At 38.1% G+C, this 12,365-nt stretch overlaps 1 protein-coding gene across 1 annotated transcript in view; it reads right to left on the bottom strand.

Annotated features, from left to right (window-relative positions):
• The window catches only part of LOC110287587 (solute carrier organic anion transporter family member 1A1), a 56,071-nt gene that overhangs the window by 26,212 nt on the left and 17,494 nt on the right, over positions 1-12,365 (bottom strand). The window contains exons 5-6 of the mRNA XM_021154160.3: positions 12,124-12,270; positions 2,521-2,619 (exon numbers count right to left, since the gene is read on the bottom strand). Of these exons, the coding sequence (XP_021009819.1) occupies positions 2,521-2,619; positions 12,124-12,270 (246 nt within the window). The remainder of the gene's footprint in view (positions 1-2,520; positions 2,620-12,123; positions 12,271-12,365) is intronic.

The following is a 12,365-nucleotide window of genomic DNA, read 5'->3' as shown; positions in this document are numbered from 1 at the left end:
AGGCCAACCCTATTTACAGAGAAAATTCGGAACAGCCTAGGCTGACAAAGGAACCCTGTCTCAGTAACATTAGTAAATATATTTCATTATAGAGGAGTATATTTGGACACTGTAAGTCTCATTTTGATTTGGCAATATGAACATGGTTACATGGTCAATGCTAGTGGTGATATTATATGTTCTCTTTGAGAGTAGTCAAAATGGAGCAGACCTGGAAAGAAAAGAGACTATTATTGGATCAGTCTATACTGATAATGACTTAAAACTGCTGGAAAAAAGTATGTTATGGTGGAGGAGAGACTGTGTATGTGTCAACAGGAAAGAAGAAAAGGTTTTAGATTCCACTCAAAGTAATAAGGATCAGATTTGATAGAGGACAAGCCCCTGAAGATCTTGGCTGCAAACAGGAAGAAAGAAATCAAGAAAACCAAACAGAACAGGTAACATGATTTGCTGATCCCTGTATATGGAGCAGCCCTGAGACTGGTTGAGACCTAAAAATGTCTCTAGCCAGAACTTCAGCTATATATAGCCAATAGATCTTGTTGGCTAAAGAGTCTTCAAGATTCATCATGCCATCCTTTCACTTGACTTGGATGAAGGTTTATGTTGTAGTTTGGTTATGCAGTCCAAACTAACTTAAGAAAAACAGATGTGTTCCACTTGCTTAAAAAAAAAAATGAAGAATTTTCATTAACTGATCAGTGCACATTGCACATTTCATACATTGTGTTAATAGAAAAATATATGTTATCTCTGAAAGATTTATGGTCACTGAGAAACAATAAACAAAGAGATAGCTTTGCCAAAATTTGCCTTTTGGAATGTTGAGATACTGAGGCTTAATGTACCAGCATCCTGCCTGATCCTACCTCAGACTACATCAATGCTCTTTCTTCTAAAGATTTGTTTCTAGGAAAACTTCAAAACATCTAGCTCATTTGGTCAAAGACTTCATATGGATCCCAAACACTAGAATGAGGCTATCCCAAAATCTGTTGCTTGTCCATAGGATATGTTCTTCTACCTGGACTGCCTTGTCTGGTCTCAGTGTGAAAGGATGTGCCTAGCCCTGCAGTGACGTGATAAGCTAGGGTGGGTGTGGGATAGTCAGTAGTACCCCACCCAATCACAGGAGAAGGGGAGAAGAGGAGAAGGGGAGAAGGGAGGAGTTGTGGGAGGATGTAACCAGGATGTAAAGTGAATAACAAAAGAAAGAAAGAGAGAAAGGAAGAAAGGAGAGAGAGAGAGAGAGAGAGAGAGAGAGAGAGAGAGAGAGAGAGAGAGAGAGAGAGAGAGAGAGAAGAGAGAGAGAGAGGGAGACAGGGAGACAGAGACAGAGACAGAGACAGAGACAGAGACAGAGACAGAGAGGAAAGAAGGGGCTGGAGAGATGGATCAGTAGTTAAGAGCGCTGACTGCTCTTCCAGAGGTCCTGAGTTCAATTCCAAGCAACCACATGGTGGCTCATGACCATCGGAATGGGATCTGATGCACTCTTCAGGTGCGTGTCTGAAGACAGCTGCAGTGAACTCATATAAATAAAAATAAATAAATCTTTTTTTTTTTTCAAAAGAAAAAAGAAAAAAAATTCTATCCAGAAAGGACAAATGGGTGCAGGGAAGTCAACTGACAACTCTGCAAATACAGGCTAAGCAAGTCCTTCCTAGCTTTTGCTTCACAACTGTCTGTCAGATATACTTGGCCAGAAGACTGAAGATGGATGTCCTAGTGTTATAGAGACAATTCTGGGGATCTGTTAAGGTAGCCAACTATGTCTCTCTTTTATATAATATTATAAGCTGCTTGTCTACATTTCCTACTCAGTCAGGTAATATTTATTTCTTCTCATTTCTCTGATGTGATTGAAGACTAGATAGTTATAACCTCACAACTTTTTGGGTTCATAATAAGTTAGGATTGAAATTGAATGAAGTACACAACCTTAAACACAACAAGATAGAATAGATCATAAAATAGTATCAAAAGTTGACAAATTTCAGAGGCTGATCATTTTAAACATAAATATTCCCTTATAGTTTTTGTTTCATAATTATTATATTTGTATATAATTTTATTTAAAAGAAGATTCTTTTATTAGACTCCAATGGGGAATTGTATAGAAAACATCTTGTGTATGTATGGATGTGGCACCTGTCAATAATAAATTGATGACCTATATCATAGATATAGGTAACCTATATCATAGAAATAGGGGGTAGGATATTTGGAAGGAAGAATGGATTCTTGGATAGTGCCAGGTGCAGGAAATTCATCCTGGAAGATGTGACAAAATAGAATCATGGTACCTGAGTATAGGGAACCAGATATGTGACAGAATGTAGATTAGAATTAATGGATTGATTTAAGTTATGAGCTAGTCAGAGAAGAGCTAGCTAAAAGGCCATGGCATTTGTAAATATATTTTGAATCTTATTCTTATTTCTGGAAGCATGGGTCTGGGAGGAATAACCAGACTTAACTTATACAGGACTTTAAAAATAAAATGCATTGTGTTACCTGTATTCACAGACCCAATGTCTACATAAACACGTGCAACGAAAGATCCCAACAAAAGTCCAATAATTGGGCCAACAATCTTCCCCATTTCTAAGATCCCTGGAAGTAAACAAAGGTAGGGATATACATAAGCACACATGAATTTTCTTGCACACAAAAAAGCCATGAGATTGAATTGTTGATAATCTTAATTTCTTTTCTTTCCTTTGCAGAGCTGCAGATAAAATTCAATAGGGTAGGCAAGAGCTCTATCACCAAGCTATATGCTTTATGACTGGAGATACTCTTTATATATTCAACATATAAAGAAATTATGCTTGGCATCTATGTTACATGTACATAAATATGAATATATAACACACATATCAACATGGATTATATGTATGTTATATGTATCTGTATTGGTGTTTATAAATATTGAGAAAGAATTTTCATTGTTTCAGTATTGAACATTCTCAGAAGATCATGTGTAACAGAATTATTTCCCAGCAGGGCACCAGTGGATTCTGATGGAACCTTCCATGCAGGGCATGGTGATAAGTCTTCAGGTCATCTGGAGTACAACCATAGTCTCTTTCATATTGTATATTTGAAATATTTGCCCATCACAGATGAATGGTTTTGCCACACTCATCCTTCTGCCATAGTTAGCTTCTTCATGACCAAAGCACACAGTCTAGCAATATAGATCAAAACATCCAAAGATGTGAGCCAACAATTACCTCAATTATATATTAAAGTGAAAAGAAGTTGACTGACCCAGAATCTTCATTACTTAAAGCAATCTTCCAAATTCTCTTTTATGTTAAGATGAAGGCAAGGGTGTCACTATCAGTCCCCCTGAAACCCTGATGTGAACAAGGTCCTCTTATGTTTCCATAGCCATGTTTTAAAAGGGCATCAATAAGGCTAGCTTTCATTGTCAACTTGGTATAACATAGAATTACCTGAGAGGAAAGCCTTCATGGTGTTCTGTCTACATTGGATGCAACTTTGGTGATGTCAGTAGGAAACTGTCTTAATTAAACTAAATGATGTGAAAAGGCCAAGCCCACTGTGGGCAGCCATTCCCTAGGCAGGGAGTTCAGAACTGGGTAAGAGTAAAGAAACAGCTGAGCATAACCATGTAAGCAAAGACATAGCATGCATACATTTACTCTGCTTTTAAAGATGTGACCAGTTGATTCGACTCCTGCTATCGTGGTTTAGTTGTGCTGGAATTGTAAGCCATATGAACTCCTTTCTCCAAATGAACCTCTTTCTCTTCAAATTTGAATTTTTGCACAGGAACAGAAATTAAATTAGAATAGTTTCTAAATGAGTGTGTGTTGTAATGAATTTCTTATAGTCCAGCTTCATCAAAGCTCCATTCTGGAAACTTCCTTCCACAGAAAGAATGTATCCTCATAACAGCACTTCTCTTTTATGTTATCCTAGTCACCTTTCTTATTTCATAGTTATTTTCACTTCCTTGCTCCTTTCCAACCACACCTGGCTTCTTTGAAACCACCTCAGTTTCCCCCAATGTATCTGCAGTTCAGAACCTCTCCTTAGCCACCCCTACCCACAGAAAACTCATATCTGAGCAAAGTCAAATTCCTTGCTTCCTTTTCTTTACTTTGCATCCTGTCTTTTCCTCCTTCTCTGTGGTTCTATATGTTAGTCTACCTCTGTGTGCCTGACTTCTCGATACCAAACCCTTCTATCTTCCTTGTTCTCTCAAACACTTCCTTCTCTTAGATGTCCTCTATGCAAAGATTCCTACAAGATCTCCAACCTCTACTGAGTTCTTTCCTGCCCTGTACTGTCTGCCTGTCATTCTGCTCAGATGGTTTGTGGTACTAAGGTGCTCTCTTAGTACCAAAGCGACCTCTACCATGGATCACATTCTCCACCATTGTTCTTTATTCTCTTAACTTACTTGACATTATTGGCCAACTCCTCATCTATCTGCTTCCTCCTAATACCTTCTCCAAATTGTACATTTATTTCTAGCGTTGTTCTCACGCATAGTACCTGTTAGTTTCGTCTTCTCAGTCTACCTACTAAGTAGAAGAGTCCTGAGTGTGTATTCTTATGAATACATTTGTGCATTCTCAAGAACATTTCATTTCTTCTTGATTTAACTTACTGCCTACATAGATAGCTACCAGGTTTTTTTTATATTCAACTTCTATATCTGTGCAGCTACAGAGCCATATATCAAATTATATTCTTTTTTTTTCCTTTTTTTAATTTTTAATATTTTTATTACATATTTTCCTCAGTTACATTTCCAATGCTATCCCAAAAGTCCCCCATAGCGCCCCCCACTTCCCTACCCACCCATTCCCATTCTTTTGGCCCTGGCATTCCCCTATATTGGGGCATATAAAGTTTGCAAGTCCAATGGGCCTCTCTTTCCAATGATGGCCTACTAGGCCATCTTTCGATACATATGCAGCTAGAGACAAGAGCTCCGGGGTTCTGGTTAGTACAACATGTTGTTCCGACAATAGGGTTGCAGATCCCTTTAGCTCCTTGGGTACTTTCTCTAGCTTCTCCATTGGGAGCCCTGTGATACATCCAATAGCTGACTGTGAACATCCACTCCTGTGTTTGCTAGGCCCCGGCATCGTCTCACAAGAGACAGCTATATTTGGGTCCTTTCAGCAAAATCTTGCTAGTGTATGCAATGGTGTCAGCGTTTAGAAGCTGCTTATGGGAAGGATCCCTGGATACGGCAGTCTCTAAATGGTCCATCCTTTCATCACAGCTCCAAACTTTGTCTCTGTAACTCCTTCCCTGGGTGTTTTGTTCCCAATTCTAAGAAGGGGCACAGTGTCCACACTTTGGTCTTCATTCTTCTTGAGTTTCATGCGTTTAGTAAATTGTATCTTATATCTTGGGTATCCTAAGTTTTGGGCTAATATCCACTTATCAGTGAATACATATTGTGTGAGTTCTTTTGTGATTGTGTTACTTCACTCAAGATGATGCCCTCCAGGTCCATCCATTTGGCTAGGAATTTCATAAATTCATTCTTTTTAATAGCTGAGTAGTACTCCATTGTGTAAATGTACCATAATTTCTGTATCCATTCCTCTGTTGAGGGACATCTGGGTTCTTTCCAGCTTCTGGCTATTATAAATAGGGCTGCTATGAACATAGTGGAGCATGTGTCCTTTTTACCGGTTGGGACATCTTCTGGATATATGCCCAGGAGAGGTATTGCTGAATCCTCCGGTAGTACTATGTCCAATTTTCTGAGGAACCGCCAGACTGATTTCCAGAGTGGTTGTACAAGCCTGCAATCCCACCAACAATGGAGGAGTGTTCCTCTCTCTCCACATCCTCGCCAGCATCTGCTGTCACCTGAATTGTTGATCTTAGCCATTCTGACTGGTGTGAGGTGGAATCTCAGGGTTGTTTTGATTTGCATTTCCCTGATGATTAAGGATGTTGAACATTTTCTCAGGTGCTTCTGTGCCATTCGGTATTCCTCAGGTGAGAATTCTTTGTTCAGTTCTGAGCCCCATTTTTTAATGGGGTTATTTGACTTTCTGGAGTCCACCTTCTTGAGTTCTTTATATATATTGGATATTAGTCCCTTATCTGATTTAGGATAGGTGAAGATCCTTTCCCAATCTGTTGGTGGTTTTTTTGTCTTATTGATGGTGTCTTTAGCCTTGCAGAAGCTTTGCAGTTTCATGAGGTCCCACTTGTCAATTCTCGATCTTACATCACAAGCCATTACTGTTCTATTCAAGAATTTTTCCCCTTTGCCCATATCTTCAAGGCTTTTCCGCATTTTCTCCTCTATAAGTTTCAGTGTCTCTGGTTTTATGTGAAGTTCCTTGATCCACTTAGACTTGACCTTAGTACAAGGAGATAGGAATGGATCGATTCGCATTCTTCTACATGTTAACAACCAGTTGTGCCAGCACCATTTGTTGAAAATGCTGTCTTTCTTCCACTGGATGTTTTTAGCTCCCTTGTCGAAGATCAATTGACCATAGGTGTGTGGGTTCATTTCTGGGTCTTCAATTCTATTCCATTGGTCTATTTGTCTGTCACTATACCAGTACCATGCAGTTTTTATCACAATTGCTCTGTAGTAAAGCTTTAGGTCCGGCATGGTGATTCCACCAGAGGTTCTTTTATCCTTGAGAAGAGTTTTTGCTATCCTAGGTTTTTTGTTATTCCAGATGAATTTGCAGATTGTACTTTCTAATTCGTTGAACAATTGATTTGGATTTTGATGGGTATTGCATTGAATCTGTAGATTGCTTTTGGCAAGATAGCCATTTTTACAATGTTCATCCTGCCAATCCATGAGCATGGGAGATCTTTCCATCTTCTGAGATCTTCTATAACTTCTTTCTTCAGAGAGTTGAAGTTTTTATTATACAGATCTTTCACTTCCTTAGTTAGAGTCACGCCAAGATATTTTATATTATTTGTGACTATTGAGAAGGGTGTTGTTTCCCTAATTTCTTTCTCAGCCTGTTTATTCTTTGTGTAGAGAAAGGTCATTGATTTGTTTGAGTTAATTTTATATCCAGCTACTTCACCGAAGCTGTTTATCAGGCTTAGGAGTTCTCTGGTGGAATTTTTAGGGTCACTTATATATACTATCATATCATCTGCAAAAAGTGATATTTTGACTTCATCTTTTCCAATTTGTATCCCTTTGATCTCCTTTTGTTATCGAATTGCTCTGGCTAGGACTTCAAGTACAATGTTGAATAGGTATGGAGAAAGTGGACAGCCTTGTCTAGTCCCTGATTTTAGAGGGATTGCTTCAAGCTTCTCACCATTTACTTTGATGTTGGCTACTGGTTTGCTGTAGATTGCTTTTATCATGTTTAGGTATGGGCCTTGAATTCCTGATCTTTCCAAGACTTTTATCATGAATGGGTGCTGGATCTTGACAAATGCTTTTTCTGCATCTAACGAGATGACCATGTGGTTTTTGTCTTTGAGTTTGTTTATATACTGGATTACGTTGATGGATTTCCATATATTGAACCATCCCTGCATCCCTGGGATGAAACCTACTTCGTCAGGATGAATGATTGTTTTGATGTGTTCTTGGATTCGGTTAGCAAGAATTGAGGATTTTTGCATCAATATTCATAAGGGATATTGGTCTGAAGTTTTCTATCTTTGTTGGGTCTTTTTGTGGTTTAGGTATCAGAGTAATTGTGGCTTCATAGAATGAGTTGGGTAGAGTACCTTCTGTTTCTATTTTGTGGAATAGTTTGTGAAGAACTGGGATTAGATCTTCTTTGAAGGTCTGATAGAACTCTGCACTAAACCCATCTGGTCCTGGGCTTTTTTTAGTTGGGAGACTATTAATGACTGCTTCTATTTCTTTGGGAGATATAGGGCTCTTTAGATCATTAACCTGATCTTGATTCAACTTTGGTTCCTGGTATTTGTCTAGGAACATCTCCATTTCATCCAGGTTCTCCAGTTTTGTTGAGTATAGCCTTTGGTAGAAGGATATGATGGTGTTTTGGATGTCTTCAGGATCTGTTGTTATGTCTCCTTTTTCATTTCTGATTTTGTTAATTAGGATGCTTTCCCTGTGCCCTCTAGTGAGTCTGGCTAAGGGTTTATCTATCTTGTTGATTTTCTCAAAGAACCAGCTCCTTGATTGGTTGATTCTTTGAATAGTTCTCCTTGTTTCCACTTGGTTGATTTCGCCCCTGAGTTTGATTATTTCCTGCAGTCTACTCCTCTTGGGTGAATTTGCTTCCTTTTGTTCTAGTGCTTTTAGGTATGTTGTCAAGCTGCTAATGTGTGCTCTCTCTATTTTCCTTTTGGAGGCACTCAGAGCTATGAGTTTTCCTCTTAGAAATGCTTTCATTGCGTCCCATAAGTTTGGGTATGTTGTGGCTTCATTTTCATTGAACTCTAAAAAGTCCTTAATTTCTTTCTTTATTCCTTCCTTGACCAAGGTATCATTGAGAAGAGTGTTGTTCAGTTTCCATGTGAAGGTTGGCTTTCTATTATTTATTTTGTTATTGAAGATCAGCCTTAGTCCATGGTGATCTGATAGGATGCATGGGACAATTTCAATATTTTTGTATCTGTTGAGGCCTTTTTTGTGACCAATTATGTGGTCAATTTTGGAGAAGGTACCATGAGGTGCTGAAAAAAAGGTATATCCTTTTGTTTTAGGATAGAATGTTCTGTAGATATCTGCCAGATCCATTTGATTCATAATTTCTGTTAGTTTCACTGTGTCCCTGTTTAGTTTCTGTTTCCATGATCTGTCCATTGGTGAAAGTGGTGTGTTGAAGTCTCCCACTATTATTGTATGAGGTGCAATGTGTGTTTTGAGATTTACTAAAGTTTCTTTAATGAATGTGGCTGCCTTTGTATTTGGAGCATAGATATTCAGGATTGATAGTTCCTCTTGGAGGATTTTACCTTTGATGAGTATGAAGTTTCCCTCCCTGTCTTTTTTAATGACTTTGGGTTGGAAGTCAATCTTATCAGATATTAGAATGGCTACTCCAGCTTGTTTCTTCATGCCATTTGCTTGGAAAATTGTTTTCCAGCCTTTCATTCTGAGGTAGTGTCTATCTTTTTCTCTGAGATGAGTTTCCTGTAAGCAGCAAAATGTTGGGTCTTGTTTGTGTAGCCAGTTTGTTAGTCTATGTCTTTTTATCGGGGAGTTGAGTCCATTGATATTAAGAGATATTAAGGAAAAGTAATTGTTGTTTCCTGTTATTTTTGTTGTTAAAGTTGGCATTCTGTTCTTGTGGCTGTCTTCTTTTAGGTTTGTTGAGGGATTACCTTCTTGTTGTTTCTAGGGCGTGGTTCCTGTCCTTGTATTGGTTTTTTTCTGTTATTATCCTTTGAAGGGCTGGATTCGTGGAGAGATAATGTGTGAATTTGGTTTTGTCGTGGAATACTTTGGTTTCTCCATCTATGTTAATTGAGAGTTTGGCTGGGTATAGTAGCCTGGGCTGGAGTTTGTGTTCTTTTAGTGTCTGTATAACATCCGTCCAGGATCTTCTGGCTTTCATAGTCTCTGGTGAGAAATCTGGTGTAATTCTGATAGGCTTGCCTTTATATATTACTTGGCCTTTTTCTCTTACTGCTTTTAGTATTCTGTCTTTATTTAGAGCATTTGTTGTTCTGATTATTATGTGTCGGGAGGTATTTCTTTTCTGGTCCAGTCGATTTGGAGTTCTGTAGGCTTCTTGTATGTTCATGGGCATCTCTTTCTTTAGATTTGGGAAGTTTTCTTCTATAATTTTGTTGAAGATGTTTGCTGGTCCTTTGAGTTGAAAATCTTCATTCTCATCCACTCCTTTTATCCGTAGGTTTGGTCTTCTCATTGTGTCCTGTATTTCTTGGATGTTTTGAGTTAGGATATTTTTGCATTTTACATTTTCCTTGATTGTTGTGCCGATGTTCTCTATGGAATCTTCTGCACCTGAGATTCTCTCTTCCATCTCTTGTATTCTGTTGCTGATGCTCGTATCTATGGTTCCAGATTTCTTTCCTAGGGTTTCTATCTCCAGTGTTGCCTCATTTTGGGTTTTCTTTATTGTGTCTACTTCCCTTTTTAGGTCTAGTATGGTTTTGTTCAATTCCATCATCTGTTTGGATGTGTTTTCCTGTTTTTCTGTAAGGACTTCTACCCGTTTGATTATGTTATCCTGTTTTTCTTTAAGGATTTGTAACTCTTTAGCAGTGTTCTCCTGCAATTCTTTAAGGGATTTTTGTGCTTCCTCTTTACTGTCTTCTACCTGTTTACCAGTGTTCCTTTGTATTTCTTTAAGTGTGTTATTAAAGTCCTTCTTGAAGTCCTCTACCATCATCATGGGATATGCTTTTAGATCCGTGTCTAGCTTTTCCGGTGTGTTGGGGTGCCCTGGACTGGGCGAAGTGGGAGTGCTGGGTTCTGATGATGGTGAGTGGTCTTGGTTTCTGTTAGTAAGATTATTATGTTTACCTTTCGCCATCTGGTAATCTCTGGGGTTAGTTGTTGTCGTTGTCACTGTTTAAAGATTGGAGCAGAAGCTGTGTTCCACTCACCAGCAGTCTCAAAATCCTGTGGCGGGGGTCCTGGGTAGCTGGCGGGTGTCAGCAACCCTGCACTCTAGCTACCCGGGTGCTGGTCCGGCTGGAAGAGGCCTGTGGTCCTACTCAGGCGGGTTTTCTGCTTCCCTAACTAATGCAGTCTCAGGTCCCGCGCGCAATTGGATTGGAGCAGAAGCTGTGTTCCACTCACCAGAAGTCTTAAGATCCTGTGGCGGGTGTTGTGGGTAGCTGGCGAGTGTCAGCTGACCCTGCACCCTAGCTACTCCGGCGCTTTTCTGACCGGAGAGGCTTGTGGCCCTCCAAATTATATTCTTAGTTTATTTGCTTTGTATTTATTTCATTAAAACACATACATAATTATATAGCTATAAATTTCATTTAAGAAATTTAATAAGCTACTTATGTACTAAATATAAGGTTCACAAATTATGTATCTTATTCACTTACTGTAGTTATTATTGTAGTTTTTATATTTATCTATATAATTTGTCTCAAATTTTGATAATTAGATCTATTTATCATTGTAGGATGTACTTGTATTTTTTCTTAGATGAATGTGAAGAGATGTAAAGTGAATGACTAAATAACACTAGAAAATATTACTGTCAAATTAATAAGTCTCCATAAATGAGCAAAAGTTATTTTTAAATTTAATTCATCTTTATTAATCCTACATTTCTTCCTGTCATCTTTTACCCTATTTGGTTCTTATTGTTTGTTTGATTGATTTTTAAAATTATGTCTATATAGAAGTGGTTCTCAACCTTCCTAATGCTGTAATCCTTCAATAAAGTTCTCCATAAAATAATTTTCTTGCTACTTAATAATGGTGATTTTGCTACTATTATGAATCACAATGTGAATATCTGTGTTTTATCATGTGTTAGGCGATCCCTTTGAAAGGGTCATTCCATCTCTAAAGTGGTTGACAACGACAGGTTGAGAACTACTGCTATATATAAAGTTATGGGTTTACAAATCAATTACAGATAAATTTACTCAAGAATATAATCAAATTATTCATATTAAATTGAGATCATTTCGTAGACAATATAAGAAGATGGAAACTAGATTTACTCTTTCCTGGGAAGTCATACATTTTTAAAAAGATCACTTCATGCATTACACCAAAGTAGGCATCCAGATATTTGGCCAACAATGGAATTGGAATAGCTTATAAACAAAGGATTAGAACCTGAATGCTACAAAAATCGAAAAACAAAACATAACAATTAAATCTAAGAAATATTTTCCAAGAATTGCTGGCAATTCTATTACTGGTTTACAGATACTGTGGCAGCATCAGAGGACTGTTCACGGGCAGATCTGAGGGCTCCCCAACAATGGGAAGCTGTCTGATGACTTGGGCAGATCTGAGGGCTCCCCAACAATGGGAAGCTCTCTGATGAACTGGTATATCTGCAGCTAGGGGTTCTCCCCATTTGAACAATCTTCTGACCAATGACACTGTAGCACATTGCTCACTGTGCTGAAAACCACAAAGCATTGAAATCAATAATCACTTTCTATCTTCCTAAGGCTGGTTTTCAAACTTACCAATATATAAAGGAGAGTTTTCTGATTTGGCAAAGTCTTCGATGTAAGAAATACCCAAGGGCATTATGGGAGTTTCACCAATTCCACGCATAGTATTTCCTACTAGTACATATATCCACATTAATGATTTTATTTCTTTTACACACTCTGCATTAAAACAAGAGAAAACCACATAAGTAGTTCATGGTTAAGTGTTACTAACAGTTAATTCAAAGTTTTCTGTAAATATTTCTCAGTTCAGA

The sequence above is a fragment of the Mus caroli genome, unplaced genomic scaffold, assembly GCF_978045245.1.
Source record: "Mus caroli unplaced genomic scaffold, Mus_caroli_1 scaffold_7, whole genome shotgun sequence".
Taxonomy (NCBI): domain Eukaryota; kingdom Metazoa; phylum Chordata; class Mammalia; order Rodentia; family Muridae; genus Mus; species Mus caroli.
Note: the sequence above shows the minus strand (reverse complement) of the source record. Positions and strands in the feature narration are given on the sequence as shown.